Here is an 18,125-nt window from a genome sequence, read left to right as displayed (position 1 = left end):
AGAGACAAGTGTCTTTTGTTTTTTTGTTTTTTTTTCACCAGAGTCCTTTCAGCCTCTCTAGTGACACTACTGTGATAGCTGTTGTGATGATCCTGACCCCTCCTATCCTCCTGGTCCTGCCTGTGGGAGAGCCGACACAGGGAACTGCAGCAGCTCAGAGGGTGTCATAATGCCTTACAAGGATGTGGAAATCTCAGGACTTTTGTTCCTCTTCTTACCCACACTGAAAGCAATTCAGAGTTCACCTTGTTGAATTCACAGGGTCTGGGGAGATGTGCTTGCTGTAGGTGATTCTGAACTCCAGATAGCAGAGATTACACTGATGACAATTAGAGAACAGTCCTTGGAATAGACTGATGTGCAATAAGCAGGAATGCTGGTTTGCTGGCAAATTTACATGAAGGTTCTCTACGAAGCTTGAAGCATTTTTAATCGAAACTAAAATCCACTATCATTATTTTATAAATGGAGAAGCTGAGACCCAGAGAGCTGTTACTTCCCCCACCGCATCTAGTGTAGTGATAACAGCTACAGAAATAGAATTCATGACTTCCAGACCCTCTCCCCCTCCTGACTACTGACACATTTTGCCACCCAAGAAGACCATTTGCCATGTCATCATAAAGGCATATCTGTGTAACACACTTTCTCCATCTATGCAGCCTTTGCTTTCTGTAAGCCTCACTTCCCTATCTATGGGGAATAACAACACTTCACTACTTCAAAGGGGTGGAAAGAAAAATTGAACTCAAGACTCTGCTGTATGAAGAATGGCAGTGGACACATTGTAGACTGTACTCTTAATTCTGTTCAAATTACATACATTAATTCCCTCAGATTGAATACTCTAACTTCCCTCCCTTTTCAGTACAGACAAGCAGAGTTACAGACATTAATAAAAGGACTATCAGGAGCTCACAGCAAAAGTCTGCAAAATGAGTGCATTCAAAACCAGCATTTTCCATGTGGTTCACTTAACAGAATTGCACCAAAACATTCTGAGCATTCCTGTACCTCTTGATAAGCATCTGCAGGACGTCAGTCAGGCTTTCCATCAGAACAATAACTTCAGCATAGGATAAGTCTCCACAAGGCTTGCCATTGATAGATATCACCTCATCTCCCTCACACAGTCCAGCCTTGGCTGCTTTGCTCTTGCTGCGGACCTACAATGAGTCAAACACAAATTCCAAATTGCACAGTTAGTGTTCAGTTGAAAACAGCAGCAGCCATGTCCTCAACTTACTTTTGTCTGTACAGAAAAAAAAAGGATCAGTAATTGATCATAAATACAAATTAATAACCTGTCCCAGTAGAGCTTAATATTGTTCTGGCCAGTATTAACAAATAGAAAACCTTTTTCTTTACTAAGCTTGTGAGCTAGGTGTCAAACAGGCTGGAATGTTTTGTTTTTTTTAAAAGGAAGACACAGAAGTCTGGGATAATGATCAATTGGTCAGAGTTTAGCAGAAGTGCAAAAGTTCTCATTAGATTCTCCCAAAATGAAAGACTACCAGGGCTATAATTTATGCCAAGATTTTAGAATAAGGATGTCTAACTTCAGGCTCCTCTGGGCAGAATGTCAGTATCTACATGCCTTCAGAGCTGTAGGGACATGGACCTCTGCTATGCTGGAAACTTTTCCTTAGATGCCCAACTGTAGGTTTAGTTGCCAAGCTATAAACATCTGAATCACTGGAAATCCTAAATCCATGTTTAGTCATCTGAGTAAGCACCCTGATTCATTAAAGTCACACCTCTTATGGTTTACCCTGCCCTATTAAGTACTCATTCAAGAATCTTCTGCAGCTCAGTTTTTGCTGTTTTACTTCTTTTCCCACTGTCAGCATGTTATAACTTATGGTCTTTGTATGAGACAGCTTTAACACCACTCCAGGTATGCCATACAGTTGACAGTATGTTATATTAACCAGGATATTTGCAGGAGTCTATTTTAGAATAAAAAAATAAAAGGGCTGTCCTTGGATTCTTTGCTCCCAATCTTCCACCTGTTAGCGTGGGTACTTTGCCCTTATACTATATTCAGTTGATGGGTTAATACTTTATCCTTATTAATTCTCATAGCATTACCTTGAAAATGCTTAAAGTTGTGTAGTTCTACCACACAGCAGCAGAGTCATCCCTACTGACTCCAGGAAAGTTACTTCTGATAGACTCCAGACTGGAGCGTGTGTCTGTCCCACATACTCATGGAATTATCCCCAATATAGTATTAGGACACTGGGTTGGTACCTAAGATGCATCTCTGGGGGCAGTTCTGAAGAGTTTCTTGAGGTCAGGATAATAAGTGGAATAAAGAGTGAGATTGCACATTTCTCTGTGGTGGGGCCACCTGTCTTTGTTTCAATTTATACATATTCATGTCATATTATGGCTTTTTGAGCAGTGAAGAAACAGAAGCCTGGTGCCTACAGAAGCCAGTTTCTACCTTGCAGTTAACATTGACAAATATGGAGTGGTATGCTGCTCTGTTTATCTCCCCTTAGGCAAGAGCATAAACATCCTTGTACTTCAGGAAGAAATGACAGATTAAACAGTGTTAGAATGTTTTGTTTCATATATGTGCTAGGATTTGGGCTGAGGGGTGGTTAGTTTTTACATTGGAGACTTTTAGAAAACATCTTAGGCCTGGATGTAAATATTTCATGTAGATGCTAAGAAAAAATGAGTGTCTCTTTTTCAAAAACGTGAACTCTTAAGTGGCATACTATGATATCTAGACTGTACAGTAAATTATAGCAGGCTGATGCTAGGGTAGAAATACACCATCATCATTTGTGTCATTTTAGCCTCAGGATATCACCAGGTTACTCAGCAATATGTAGACTGCCTTGCCAGGCAAGCTGTAGTTGTTTCTGGTTTTGTTTGTTTGTCTTCACTATAAACCCAGAAAGTGAATAAATAATTTACTCATGTAACCCAAATCTTTTCAGATTTCTGAGAAAAAAAATAAAAGAACAAAAAATTTCCCAAGAAGATTTGTGGAAATCAGAATCTTCCTGGTAAAATAAGTGTTTAGCAGATAGTTTTCTCTCAAAAGAAATTTTCACAGAAAGCCTTTGATGAGCCCACTGGGAAACAAAAATTGTTAATGTTAGCAGAAATACAACTTGATCATGCAGGGTACAATAAGAAACCTTTATCTTGGGAATTTAAAGAAAGGCAGATTTGGTTGTAAAGCAGAAGAGACTCTTTTGGAACTAGTGGTAACTTTTGCCTTACAGTGCAGCCCAGTTCCTTGGTTACTTGTTTCTCCTATCTGCCATGAGCCAGAGTTTCCTTTAGGAAGAAACATTGGATTTTCCTGTAAAACTTTTGAATGAGAGCCCACTACTAAAAAAAATACCCATGGAAAGATTTTCTTAGTTTTTGAGTGCTTGCAATATTGGTATAAACAGCACAGCTGAGCCTGCCACCATTAGTGCTGATCCTGTCAAGAGACCAGCTGATTCTGGGGCATGCACCTGTGGGGCTTTTCTGCTCCCCTTTGGTCAATCCTCTTCCTTTTTATTATTCAAGTACTATATCATGTATTTGTTAGAATGCTTCAGTTTGCTTCAAATCACTAAATTTGCAAAGAAATGGCAAAGGAGATATTTACTCTGGATACTATATGGTTTAAGGAAAGCTTTGAGCAAAGTGTGTCAGCCCTGCAGCAGTACTGACCTTAGTCAATCCTGTGCATGCTCTGCCCAGAAGGAATTCTAGATTTCTGATCTTTTAACAGTATTGAAGTGTTGTATACAAATAAAATCTAAGGTCATTCTAAGGCATTTGTTACAATATTCTCTAATTTCAGGTCTTTAGATTGCTGTTGCTAGAGGGTGTGAAGAGCAGTGCTGGATTACTTGGGCAATTTACCTGAAGTATGTAATTTCATTTTGTTTCCAGATTACTCCTGTATCCAGAATTTCCCTCTATCAGGAATGCCTCTTGCTGCTTAAAATGTCAAGTGCTGAGCAATTCCTCATTCCAGTACTTAAAGGGGGCCCACAGGAAAGACTGGGAGGGTCTCTATCAGGGAATGTGGTGATAAGATGAGGGGTAGTGTTTTTAAACTGAAAGGGGGTAGATTTATATTAGATGTAAGGAAGAAATTCTTCACTGTGAGGATGGTGAGATGCTGGAACAGGTTGCTCAAAGAAGTTGTGGGTGCCACCCCCCTAGAAGTGTTTGAGACCAGGTTGGATAGGGCTTTGAGCAGCCTGGTCTAATGGAAAGTGTCCCTGCCTGTGGCAAGGGGATTGGAACTAGACAATCTTTAAAGGTCCCTCCCAACCCAAACTATTCTATGATGTCCATGGAGATGTTAATTTTAGGGGAAACTTCCTTTGTGAAGGATGCTCAGTGTTATCTGAGCACTGTGGAGAAGCCAGGACCCCACTGTGAGGCTGCACAAGCAACAGCAGCACTGCTCCCTAGAACAGAAGGGCACGGGGACTAGTGAAGGGCTCCTCAGCCCCTTGCCTGGCATCTACTTACAAGCAGCAGCTGCAACAAGGCACTGGGGGCTGGCCAGAAGCTCTTCAGATGAGCTTGTAAAGACAGGCTGGAAACCGTGAGTAAGATCTGGGTGCTGTGATGCACTGGTCTCATCCCAAAGGCACAGGTATATAGGGGGGAAATGTGGGGCAGTAACACACTGTGGTTGATGGTAGCTGTGGGATGCTGCTGAGGCTGGAGTAGTCATGGGTGCCTGCAGCACATGGCAGCTTCGGCAAGCTCTTTAACCAGGGAAGATAAATAAACTGAGGGGTACACAGTGGCTATGCTTATGCTAGTGTGGGGCAAAGGAAGGGCTTGTAAAGCAAGCTAATGCTGAGTGCCCAGCCTTTGTGCTGTGTATGCTGTAGTGGTCTTAGTTTAAGTTGGCTCTAGTCTACAGTTACCTGGAGACTCCTTCTCAGGTAGCAGGTGTTGGATCTGCTCCTTTGGTTTCATATGAAAGCAGTTTAACTTGTACAACCTGAAAGCATTTTGTGGTATGAAACAACATCCAGTAAACCAGGGTAATAGGAAAACTCGCTTCAAAAAATATCATCCTGATGAAGCTACAAAGCCAAAGTAGATGCACCTGTTACTTGTTGTGGCTGCAAGTGGCTGGACAGACAGCAGCTGGGGCTCAGCTTACCAGCTGATGATCTTGGTTGTGTGTGTGAGCCCTATAATAAGCAGATCAGAGAGCTGAGGTATGTTGAACCTGGTAACAAGGTCAATGAGTTGTAGTTTATAAGTGAGGCAAATGAACTTGAGGACGCTCTCCAGTCCTGGTTTTGTACAACTACAAAATTATTGATATTTCACAGTCTTGCTTTTACCAGTGACTTTTGGGAAGCACCTAATAGATCTTAATCTTATTGTGGTGTGCTGCTAGGAGTACATAGCTGTATCTGGGATGTGGGTCTAAGTGGTATGCTTCAGATATAGCTGACTGAGAATCTGGCTCAACGATTGCTGAGACTAAGCAACTAACCTGAGAAAATGAGCAGTTGGAGCATAACCAGGATCCATGCAGCTAAACCTTTATCTACTGAAGTAAGACTTCTGTGGCTTTAAAGTAGACATATACTTGTATACTTGCACAGAGATATTCTCCATTCAAAGGAAGCCTTCTAAACCATGAGTTATTCTCACAAGTTCTTGCTGATCCTTTTGCTCTTTCCCAGCAGCTTTTAGACAACAGAACAGGAAATACTGCGCTGGATGCAGTGGAAATACATTTCCCTACTTTTTAAGGTCCCTTGCACAACAGAATAGTTTCTTTCATTGAGGGCTCACTGGAAGACCCTATTCAGCTGAATGTCCTGATTCCTAAAGCCTCTTCTGAACTGTTGTATGGTTCTCAAGACTTGAAGCTGGTTTCAGTTTACCTTATTTACACATCTCTGTCCTCAGTGTGTTAGTCCTGAGCCTTTGATGGCTGGCCTTATGTTTTGTTATGATGAAACATATTGCGCCAAATAGCACAGATGACCAGGCAAACAGGACTTCTGTAGATCAGTAGTCCATCTTCATTATTGTTTACTACTTTAGTTATGTCAGTTGCAAACCTTACTAGCAGTCACATTGTGTTTTCTTATAGACTAGTAATTAAACATCAATAAAAAAGGGTTGAAGGATATGTCCTTTGACTGCCATTATGCCCCTGCTGAATAATGATTTCTAAATGAAGTTTACCTTCTCAGACCAAACAACTAGCCAGCTTTTAAAGCAGTATTTTTTACCACTGTAGCAAACTGCATTTAAGAAACTAATGCCAAACTGTATTTAAGAAACATCTACTAAATAGTGCTTTCTAAATAAAGTAGTCATTAACTTTAATCATGGGTTTACAACCCTTAGTGTGTACAGTCACTTCAGTCTCACCAATAACTAATAAAAAAATCAAAGTGTTTAAATGTGCCTAGTGGTGAGGTATTTTACATTTTTCCTCACAAAAGCAGTGGCCTATTTTCTGTTTAGAAACGCATTATCAGCTTTCCCATTATTAAGCCTTCCATAATACAGAAATTGTGTGATTTATTCTTTTTATATAAGCAAGTTCTATCTCATTGCAACTTTACATGATTTTCTGCATGCAATACTAAGATTTTGCTATTTATCTTCATAGATTGGTTGGCAGATACCTGACTAACCATTAGTGGATTTTTGATACAAGGAGGTTTGTAATGGCTTTTTTGCTCATTTCTCCAGGTTATGGCATGTGATCTTTACTCTAAATTTGAGGTGGGAATATGCAAGTGGAAAGCACAGTTACAGCATCTCACTTGATGTCAGCATATTTGAAGAACAAGTGTCAGTTTTGTCTATTAGTGTTACAAAACGTTTCTGGATACAGAAGTATGTTGTGAATGAAATTGTTGTTATAACAGGGTTTTTAGTGAAATGAATGGGTTTTAACTTTAAACCCCCTTGATCCAGTTGCCAAAAAGTTTCTGGTTTTACTTACTAACTCACAGCTAAAGCAAAACTCTGCTCGTGGTTTACTCCTGTAAAACTTCATAGGACATTCTTGCAGAGAGGTGCTAGTACCATCTAGTTATTAATTTACATGTTGTTTAACTCTGTCTAGTCCACCTGTTGCACTGTACATGTGAAATCACACTTCTTGAGTGCACTGTTTCGATTTGGTAACTGTTGTCTTCTCTCCATAACATGAGAACAACTACCATAGAGGTTCAGTTCTCTTCATACTATATTCAACAAATGCAGTTTGGTCCAATTTCTTGCACATACTGTTGTGGGAGGGTCAAACAACACATCTGAGCATTTATATATTAACAGAGCACTTGTGCCATTTGGAACCAGAGAGCAGACTGATCTCAGTGAAAAGAAAAGCCTGCTCAAATTCCCCCAAGCTTTGCTAATGTGCTAGTATCATCTTGCTAGTGGTTGCCTTTCTCTGGCAGAAATCCAGAGTTAGCAGCTGAAGAAGGGATGAGATAATGACCTCTGAAATATTGATCCGGTATGCTGGCGACACAGCAGATTTCCCAGTAGTGAGCCTGGGTACAGCACTTAAAGTCTGTTATTCATTTTGCACAACACATCTAGTGGCTATGGATTATATTTTTTATGTGCAACTTCATACTTGTAGATGATGTGTCAAAACTAAAATGTATTGATTTTCTTTCTTTACCAGTGCTGCTGGTGAATAGGTGAACATGTGACAAGAGGAATGATGCTGTTGCCTCTCAGTAGTGTGGCTGTGTATTGTCTGCTTTACTTCCATTCCCCTTTCCTTCTTGCCCTGCTTGAACAGTGACTGGCTATGTGCTTCCTGGCTTATTTTTAAATTCCTAACCAACTCTGGTTTCTCCATGAAAATTGTAGCTATGTTTCATTTCTTTTTTCCCACCACTCCCTGTGCATAGAGAGAATGGAATTGTCAATATTTCTTTGGGATTAAGAAAATAATGCATCTTTACTGAGTGCTTTAGTACACAGCATTAAAAGTCTTTTAACTACAGAATAGCTTATGCCCTGGAGAAAAGAATTTCTGTGATGATAAGTTTCAGGGACAATAAATAGAGAATAAAAATATCTCTATTACCTGCTACTGAACAGTGTGAGGCAATGTTAGAAATACTACATCAGATAGTCCTTGTGGTAAGCATATCCACTGCTTGATCTTGGGTTGAACTTTTGTCACTGATGCAGCACTGGAGCTGCTATATACTTGCACTATTAGTGTGGTTCTTAGATCATCATGCACTAGGTGTTTCCCATAGAAAAGTGCACAATTCTTATACCAAACATCAATCAAAAGACAGGTGAATGAAAGGTAAAAAGCAAAAACTGATATTTGAAAGTACTTGTCCTCTAACTTGCAGACAGTTAAAAAAAAGAACAGCATTTCTAGCCTTTCTAACTGGTTCTAGCTTGCTGATAGAAAGTAGCAAAGGTGTGTGAGAAGTAGCTAAAAACTGAAATGCTTTCAGACCTGCACTTCAGTTTCTTAAAAAAACAAAAGGGAAAAAAATAAAGAAAAAAGAGTGGATTCTTTTCCTGTTCCTTCACATAAATGAGAGGGAAGGAGGAAAAGTGGCTGTATGCTTCCTGTTTTTTAACTGTGAGATAAATGGATGTGAGGTATATTTTAGTCCATTCTGTGGAGTTTGTATCACATCATGGAGTGCTGTAAAACAAAGATGTAAGGGTTAGTTACAGAACTGGAAAGTGGGATAATAGAATGAGGAAGATACTGAACAGATATGCCTGAACCATGCCAGCAACTGCCATCCTCTTGGAGAAGGAGTTTCAGGTGCTTGGATGCAAATGGAATCTATTAATTTGCAGTTTTCTGCTAGGACAACTTTTGGCTGCCCTTTGGCACAGAGGTATAGTAGAGTTTGCATCATCTCAGGAACATCACTGGGAGCTTCAGACCACTTTCAGCACCTTCCTTACTGTAGGTCAAAAGTAGCAAGAAAGAGCCTATTTGAATAACACTATCACCAGCTGGAAAGCTGCCCGGTGCTGTGATAAGAACAGTGCCGAGGTATGAAAGTCTGTCTTGGTGGGCAAATGGTGAGGTTGGAGGGAAAGAGATTGCTGGAGACCTTCGTGCTTTCCTCAGTTTAGTCCAAAGCATTCTTGGGTAATTTGATGATTTAGCCTGTGATCTGCCTTTCAGACTAAGCAATGTTTGGGAGGGGGACACATGAGGGGTGTGGGGGGGTTTGGGTATGACAGGGCTGGAGGGATGTCCAGATTCTTAATTAGTGACATACAGACCATAAATCCATCCTACTAGCAGGCAAATAAGCCACTCAGCTACTAGTGTGCACTTTGTCAAACTCAGTCATTCCTAGTTTCATATCCTGTATCAATTACTCTGTCCTGTGTGGCTCCCCTGTCTCATTTTCACTCTGTTGGTCATCTGCCCAAATTCTCTTGATGTGGGAGGATAGAGAACAGGCAGAGAGGGAAAGAAGGGAGGGAAGGTTCTCATTACAAATCAAGGTATGAGACAACACTTTTAATCCTTGAGCAAAACCACTCCAGTGACAGTTAAAATGAAGTTGTTGTTCAGTCTCCTCAGTCCATTCCCTGAAATGGTATTGTTTATGATAGTCTCCTAACATTATGTCATGCATTTGCAAATACACAAGCATGGCATATGATCATCCTCCCCAAAGAAATAGCAAAGGCAGCACGAAGAAACCAATGCCGCCTTGCAGGTTTCTGTTGCAGCCAGGGCTGCAGCTATCACTGTCGGTGATGTCAAGGTTATACCCAAATGTGTGCCTGGTGATGTATTTCTTGCTGCTTGCCTCACTGCCAAGGCAGCAATTCAGTCAACATGAGAAGGATCATGAAGAGGTAACTAGAAGCGTTGCCTCACCTCCATTGGAGAAAGCAACTGTGTTTATAGTGAGAGCTTTCTGCACATACAACGCTCAGCACAACTGGGCCAAGACTGAAAATTACAGGGTGTGGGGGCTCTGGGGGCTGCATTAGCACAAATGAGTCAGGTTGTTCAAAGAAACCAAATAACACAAGCAGCTGGTAAATGCAGCATGTAGATGATATACATTAAACAGTTATTGTGTTGTGCACAAATAAAATGCCAATGCCTGATCTTCAAAGGAAAACACAAAGCTCCAAGTCATTGGAGAAGTATGAATCAAACAGTGACCCAAACTCAGATGGGAGCTCAATAAGGACTGAGTTCCAGCTCCTATTGCTTGCAGTCATCTGTTCAGATGAATACAATTTGCAGTTAGACTAAAGAAAATGGTCCTCTCTCAAAGCTGGTAGCTTTAGGTACCAGGATTTCACATTAACTCTGCCACATTCTTCTCTCTTGAACTGTTTTCCATTTCTTTCACTTCTTGAAATAACTCAGCTCCTCTTCCCTGGGAAGTTCTCTACTGACCAAGTTTTAGAATTGCTTGTTTCACTGTTCCACCCAATTTCACTATTCCCTGGCATTTCTCTACTTGTCTGGCTCCTCATATCTTAGTTTATGGACAAATTTATATTGGCTAAAGCCATTGGCCATGAAATAGAGTTTCAGAAAAATTTCCTAGGACTCACTATTTAAATAAATAAAAAAGCATGCAAGCTCAGTTGTCAGTCTCCTGATTTACTTAGCATTTACTTCACACTTATGGTGTGATGTTATGAAACAACCTTTTAAAAGCAAAGGCAGTATCAGGCCAGCCCATCTTGGTGCTTAGAAAGGAAAGCTCTGCCAAATCAAGTGAACATTTTGTGAACAAAAATACGCAGGTTCATGCAGAGGACCTCCAGTGTTGCCTGGCTGCTGTCCTGGACAGCTCCTTTTCTATGACTCATCAGAGAATGTGGCTGTTCAGCAGCCTCACATCTCCCTGGTGGCCCAAATAAGGCTGGCCAGGAAAGCAGTAATGATGGCTTGGAGGGCAGATATACACCAAGCATATCCATGCCTATCACAGGAAGTGAGTGGTCTTCCTCTGGTTTGTTCTCCCAACAGAGGAGACTGGATGCGCTAGAGCCCCTAATGAGGGGCTGGAAACTCTCAAGAAATATTTCCCAAGCCTTCAGGGAAAATAATCTTGGTGGTGGTGGTGTTTTTTTAGGCTTAGAATATATTCGGAATGTACCTTAGTTTAGTTTGATCAAGCTTTGAAATGGTCATAATCGAGCTGATGCAGTCAGTCACTTAAAATTGTGACTTCTTTTTTAGTGTCTTGGTCTGAAATGGCTTTAATCCAATCTCATTATAAAATAAATAGGAATAAGCATGTCTACTGCAAAGATTCACTTTGTTGCCCTCTCAGTCCTTCCTGGTGTAGGCAGTTCCTGAATCCATTGTCAGTTCGTGCATGTTTCATAAAACTGACATGGGGGTTGGAATTCATGAACTGCCTCTCAGCTCTCAAATAACATACTGTGTAAGGCTGTGTAGCAGAATTTCAGTGTGGGGCCAACCAGACTAGATCTTAACTATCTTGCAAGAAGAGTGTGAGATTTGGCCTGGAGTTGAAAGCTGAGAGATTCTCTCTCAGGGTAGGTTAGAATCATATATCCATCTCCTCATGTAGATATTAAGATCAGTACTCACTTGTATTTGTTAATTTGGAAATAACAGCACTTTCGTGTTAAATATGCTGCCAGGGAATATTACAGTGATGGAAGAATAACTTTTTTTGGTATGGCAGATAGATGTAGAATGGGTAGTTGTAGTCAGAACATTGAGGAAATACTATTTTACTCAGACTGCAATTGTGGAAGCTGAGCCAGAATTCTGTCCCCCGTGTCAGTTGTCTGTGGCTGTTGCCCTTGCACAGTCATGGCTGAGCAAGCCTGACACAGAGGTGCTGAGCTCTGTTTAATACTCCTGGACTTAGTGCTCTGAAGAGTTAGACCTTCTATTCTTACAGTCTTCAGGCATGCTGGCAGAGTTGGCTTTTTGTGTCCCTGACTTTCATGAGAGCAATATGTCAGCATCCTCAGAAGCTGATGAAAGAGGTTTTGTGTTCCTCCTGTCCTTTCCTTTCTGTGTGTTCCCAAGAGGAATGTTTGTCTGAGAACCTGGAAAACTGCTACACTAAGTGTGAGATTTCTCTTTACTTGTTTTCATCAGTCCTTCTGTCCCCAGTGCAAGTGTTGGGCTTAACTCAGGGTATCTTGCCCAGCCAGGCAGTCTGGGAAGGGCTGGTAGTTGTGTATGAGGGTGGGGGTGGGGAGAAGAAAGAGTGTTATTTTTACAGAGCTGTAAATCCAGCCCCTTTTGCCAGTGATGCATTCTTTTTTATGGCTTGTTTCTAAGAAGGTATTGCTGCAACAGCACTGGGTGCAAACAAACTCTCATTTACTCAAGGTTCATGACATGACAGGTCATGCATTTTGCACGTTTGTGGGACACTTGTAAAGGAAATACAGAGTGCACTTTCCAAAAGCTTCAGCTTGAAATGCAACAGTTTCCATGCTGCCTGGAGCTTCAATGTCAAAGAGATTTCTATTTTTAGAGAGAGATTCTACTCAAAGAGCTATATAAGGCTGTGCTGGGAGACCATTACTATTTTATAATATATGAGAATACATGTTACTTAGTGAGGGAGAAAAAAATCTATGTAAAAGTGGAAGCCAGAAAGAATTTCTGACTTGGATTTCTTTTTTGGGAACAGGGATATGAGATGAGGACTGCAGACCTACTATTTGTTTTTTAATATTCTTATTTCTTTCAAGTTCTTGAAACAAGTGCTTTAAGCCAATAAAAATGTCAAAGAATGCTCTTTATCATGAGTGATGATGCAAGAGGGAAGAGAGTTCCAAGCACAGTTTGGTGCCAAAGGATGTCCTATGCTAACAGGTGACAGCACTGGGAACACCCAACAAATTACTGTCTGGTCCTTCAAGGGAAACTAGGTAAAACTTGATGATAACAGATTCAGTCTTTCCAACTACAGTTTTCGTAGTTATCCTGACTACAAAGTGCACCTAAAGTGACTGGGTGCTGCAGAGAAACAATCAGATAGCATGGTCGGGGGTGGCTAAGAACAGTAATCACAATTAGTGACAGAATGGTGCAGTGTCTGAAATGCTGGCTTGCGAGGGAGCTTTCTTCTGAAGCCTGTTTTGTTTCTCACATAGAATCATCAAGCAAATGCACACCTGTTACCTTTCAAGCCCTATTTTTATATGAATATATAGGGGAAAGGTCTGAGCAGATCAGTTAAATCTTTGTTCTCAATTAACTTTCTCCATGTCATTTCTACTGCAGTTTTAAAAGGAACTGTTTGGCTTCCAGGGAATAATTTGCCTATGTAGCATGTGAGACTTTCTGGTCTGGTTGAACTTTCAGAGGCAACCCAGGTAACATTGGCTTTAAGATCTGTTGTCAATGTTAGCACAGCACTTGGGGCTTTGCTTGTGTAAGGACTAGATGAAGTAACAGAGCTAAATTAAGGACAGTGGATCAATTTCTGCTGTAGTCTGACACATCTGTGATGAACTCTGGCTGTAGGCAGGACTCAACTGATGCTGATCTTAACTTCTCTTGGGTTTCTGCATCTGGTTTTATATTGTCTAGCTATCTGTTTAACTTCAGGAGAATAAAATTGTTAACAACTCATCTAAATAAGGGGTGAAAAAACCACAGCAATTGGAAGTGATGTCTGTGTTGCAGTAACATAAAGCAGTCTGGTGGTGTGCAGAAGATAAGACAGGGCAGACTGGTCAGTGTCAGAGCAGAAATACAGGCAGTAATTGGGGAACAGTTTGGAGTAGGGAAATTCCTTCATCCATTCACTGCATTGAAGCAGGAATAGCAGGAGAAATAACACTCTCTACTTTAACATTTGTTGTTCAAAAGAAATAGAATTTTTGAGATTGAAATGTGCTTTTAGAATGCTTTTGAATATGTTGACATACTAGCACTGTCTTATTACTAAAAGTATGAGAAGCAGATATTTTGGGGAACTACTGCTTTAGCCAAACTACTGTGCACACAGATACCTTTGCAGATTTATTGGTGAAATCATCTTTAATTCCTAACTGCTGGTTTTAAATATAGGGCAGAAGCAGAACAATTAGATAGCACTGCTGGCATTGTGGACATTGTTATAGTGTAAGTACTGGGTCTGCACCTAAAAAAAGTTTATTGGAAAGGTGAACTGGATTGGAAAGAGGTGGGATAGCTGCAGGGGCAGGTGAGCTGTCCCGGCTTCCCAAGTAAATGGATTGGAAAGAGACGAGATAGCCGCAGGAGCAGGTGAGCTGTCCCAGTTTCCCGCGCTTTTACCAGGGCAACACCGCCCCGAAGCGGCAACGGCCGAGAACTGCAGTGCTAAAGGGCCTAGAACTGCAGCGCTAAGTGTGAAGGGGAGCCCAGCGTGAGCTATAAAAAGTTTAAGGTAATTTCAGGAATGAATCACTATAAACTGAAGGAACTTAGTCATAACTCCACAATATGGTTCTGCTAAAGGCCTTTTACAATGTCATATTCTTTCCTGGAGCAGTGCCAAAGAAAACAGCTCCTCATCCTTCCTAGTCTGTGTCGAAGCCGTTAACTCCGCTTGGAGCTGCAACTTCCCGCTTTTCTGTGAAGTACCTCTACACTTTCTTTCGGCTCACTGAGAAGGCACCCAAGAAACCTTCCCATGGCTGCCCTTCTTCCTTCTTAAATGTCATCAGTACTTCTGGCTTACTCTGCAGCACAGATATGTTCCTAACTTGATCTACTTTGCAGCTGTCTCAGGCAGGAATCCCAGGCTGCCTCTCCCTAGTTCCTGAACAGTTTCCTTCTGGGATTAAACAAATCTCTACACTGCTTCCCAAACAAGTAACTGCTTGAGATTCTAGATGTTAATTCTGACTTTTGTTGGTGATGCATTCAGGTGGCAGTGAACCTTATCCTTGTCCTTTTTATTAAAAAAAATAGTAATTTTGTGATATTCTGCAAGATTTCAGCAAATTTTGTTTCACGTGGTCAGTCAGTTATCTCAATGTATTCTCTGTTAACAGGGTATTTTGTTCTGAGATTTTGCTGAAGAGTTCACTAATATATTCAGCCATACAAATACTAAATGTTTGGACAGAGCATCAAAGTTTCTTTATATGGACGAAGATATTTTCTATTCTGAGAACTGTGTTAGAAATCATTCAGCAATGTGTCACCAGAAATAGATTACTACTGTCTGTGCAGCACAAGCCTCAGGGTGGGGAGTTTCCTCTAAATGTGTTTGAGACCACCAAGATAATAACGGTGTTAATAGTTGTGTGTAGGTGTTTGTGGCCAGGATGGCTTTGGTCACTGTATGGTTACTGTGTATAATAGTATATGCATATAGAATCTTACGTTAGAGGTCTGGGTGCTAAGCACATCTATACTGTAACTGACAGGAGGACAATGACTGACCTCAATTGAGCTCTTTAGGTCTTGTGTCAAAATAGGAAGTAGTTGAAGTAGCTGATAGTGATGATGAAAATAGCTGAAACTGCATTGAGCAGCCAGACATACAGCAAAGACAGAGTAACGTCTAGAAAAAAGGCCATGAATTTGACTAAGACAGTAAAAATAGGATCTGTAAAGGGAGAAAAGACTCTTACAGCTACCTAGCAGGGAATGGGCAATGTTCAGTGTGAGGGAGTGAAGAGGATTTTCCAGACACAGTCTGAACATGGCTGCTTAAGAAACAGCATTAGCAAGGACTCTTACAGAATACAGTGTATGATGGCTGCTTAAAATGAAATCTGTTTTGACAAAAAAAATATAGAAAACCAGCCCTCAGAGCAGAGCACTTCCTGATGATTATGAACTGGCTGGTGTTAGCCACCTCTTTTCCTCATCAGTTTCTCTTGGCAAGTTTCTGTGATCCCCAGAACATCTTAAGCTGCAGTGTGATGCTACTTGCATATTTTGGACAGAGTGAGAAGTGCTCAACAAGCTGTTGAATTGGGATTTGCATATTTACCATGTGGAATTACACTATTGGGATAGGCATGATGATATTGTCACCAGCTGCTGACTTGAGATAAAAATATACTTGCTATTTTCACCTTTTTACTGCCCTTGTTGCTGTTCTTATACTCGTGAACTCAGTGACCTAAGTACCGTTACATGATGCCATTACATCTTAAATACATCAAATATTTGTATATGTCATGTTTTTTTCAGTACAGTATATGCTGTGCTGAGAATCTCCCTGTATATTAAACACAGTATGAAAGCTGCTTGCACTTTTAAAATCTTGATCTATATTCCATGTTGTCACAAGAAGGCCCCGATTTTTTTAAACAGGATAGCTTATGTATTAAAAGCAGGATGGAGCCATATTACCTTATAGTAAGGTGACATATTACATTATTTTAGTAGATTTTAAAGGGCATGTCCAGAGCTGGAGCATGGACATTCTATTGGGAATGGAATGGACTGTATGGATACACACAAAGTCTTGATTTCAGTTGTGAACATCTAATTGTCACCCTAAAAATCAAGCCTTAAGCCTAACTTATTACTCTGAGCTTACATTTCTCAACCTCACATTTCAAAAGGCCTCAACCTCACATTTCAGAAAGTTTCAGCCTCTCATTTAAAAAATAAGGTTTTGTTTCCCATGAGCTCACTACCTGTTTTGAAATATCTAGAAAGTTTCTCACAAGCTGTAGAATAAGACTGCTTCTTGAAGATGCAGTTTTTGATCTTTTTCTTCAATTAGTGTGTGAGTTAATACGTAATAGGTAGGAGGAATAACTGTGTTGGGTAGGTAGCTCTTGTATAAAAAAACGCAAAAACTTCTCCTCAGGACCCCCTTGCACTTTTGGGAATGATCCTGCAAGGGGTGCCTGTTTAGCACTAAATACATGGAAATACCACTTCTTGCGTAAGATTTTTTTTTTATTCTGGCCCCATGATTAGTTGATTAGATTCTAGGTACCTTTATAGTCAGAGATGACTACATCTCAACTTTAAGTTAATGCTCCTGTTTCGACAAATTAATGTATTGACGAGTTCTTCGTTTACTCTTAGATCAGAAATCTTCAGAAGTACTGAATATCCAAGACTCTCCATTTATTGATAATGAAATTTTTGGATTCCTGTTGCTTGGGTGCGCACATATAAAGTACCCTTTATACAAAGCAGGATAGTGTAGTTCAGACTCTTTAATCAGGTAATAGCAAAGACCTTCACTCTGATTGCATGCTGTTATAATGGAAACCTTTACTGCTAGTACAAAGTTTAATTCTCCTTAGGAAGCAGATGGGACTACAATTTTCTTATTTGAGGTTTTTCAAGTCAACTTATATTAGAGATGGCTTGTTGAGAGTTGTTCCTTAATGGCTTTGTTCCCCTCTCAAGCAGTAGAGGGCAGCGAATCCACTGCACAGAAAAATAAAAATGTCTGATTTAGGAAAGTCTCTTTCCCTACAATCCCACTTCCTAGTCAGTCCCTATCAGAATTGGCCACTGCAGGGTACATGCAAAGTGAATTACAAACCTGTGAGGCATCAGGATTATGTTGGTTTTTTTTCATTTAATGGAACCAATGCAGGCACAATTAGAAAAACTTTTTTTTAAAGTAACTGTTACTTGCAGTCTGTTTTGCTGTTTGCTGCCCTACATAATAGTTTAAAACTATCCTATGAAGTTTGAGGTTTTGTCTTGATATATTACAAAAAGGAGTAGAGGAACAAGGCAGAAGGAAAAAGAATGGGAGATAAGGCCAAAATTAAAACTCGGGGAATGTAGTACTGAGGTCACAAATAATATAGTATCTGCAGCTACAGTTCTGGGTTGCTTTTTTGTAATTTTCCCTATCTGAATATTTTTTTAACAGAAGTGAAATATGAACTTTTCCTCATCGGAACACAGACATTCTCCCCAAAACTGCTGAATTTAAAACTAATTTTTTCAAAGAGGAATATTTAGATGTGGAATAATCAAGTAGCTGTATTGAGAACCATCCAAAAATAATTTGTGCTGAAGGTATAGCAGGTTCACATTGCACATTAAATGTATTGCTACTTAGTACCCTTCTCACATCTCTTACTATGGTTTGAACAGTCTCTTTAACAGCAAGAATCAGAAGTTGGGTATAACCGAGAGAGGGACATTTCATGGGTTTTTTGTCCTCACTAAGTCTATTTTGAAACAGCATTTTTTGTCCTTC

The 18,125-nt window shown here is 40.3% G+C and overlaps 1 protein-coding gene across 3 annotated transcripts in view; it reads right to left on the bottom strand.

Moving 5' to 3' along the window:
- SYNPO2 (synaptopodin 2) overlaps positions 1 to 18,125 on the bottom strand; it is a 71,820-nt gene that overhangs the window by 20,078 nt on the left and 33,617 nt on the right. For 2 of the 3 annotated variants that reach the window (XM_054392331.1, XM_054392332.1), the window contains exon 2: positions 1,015 to 1,166. In XM_054392331.1, the coding sequence (XP_054248306.1) occupies positions 1,015 to 1,166 (152 nt within the window). Of the gene's footprint in view, positions 1 to 1,014; positions 1,167 to 6,647; positions 6,660 to 18,125 lie in introns of those variants that run through there. The other variant, XM_054392333.1, reaches the window with a different exon arrangement.

Source organism: Indicator indicator, chromosome 25 (assembly GCF_027791375.1).
Source record: "Indicator indicator isolate 239-I01 chromosome 25, UM_Iind_1.1, whole genome shotgun sequence".
NCBI lineage: Eukaryota > Metazoa > Chordata > Aves > Piciformes > Indicatoridae > Indicator > Indicator indicator.
The sequence above is the reverse complement of the archived record's forward strand: the minus strand, read 5'-3'. Positions and strand labels throughout refer to the sequence as shown.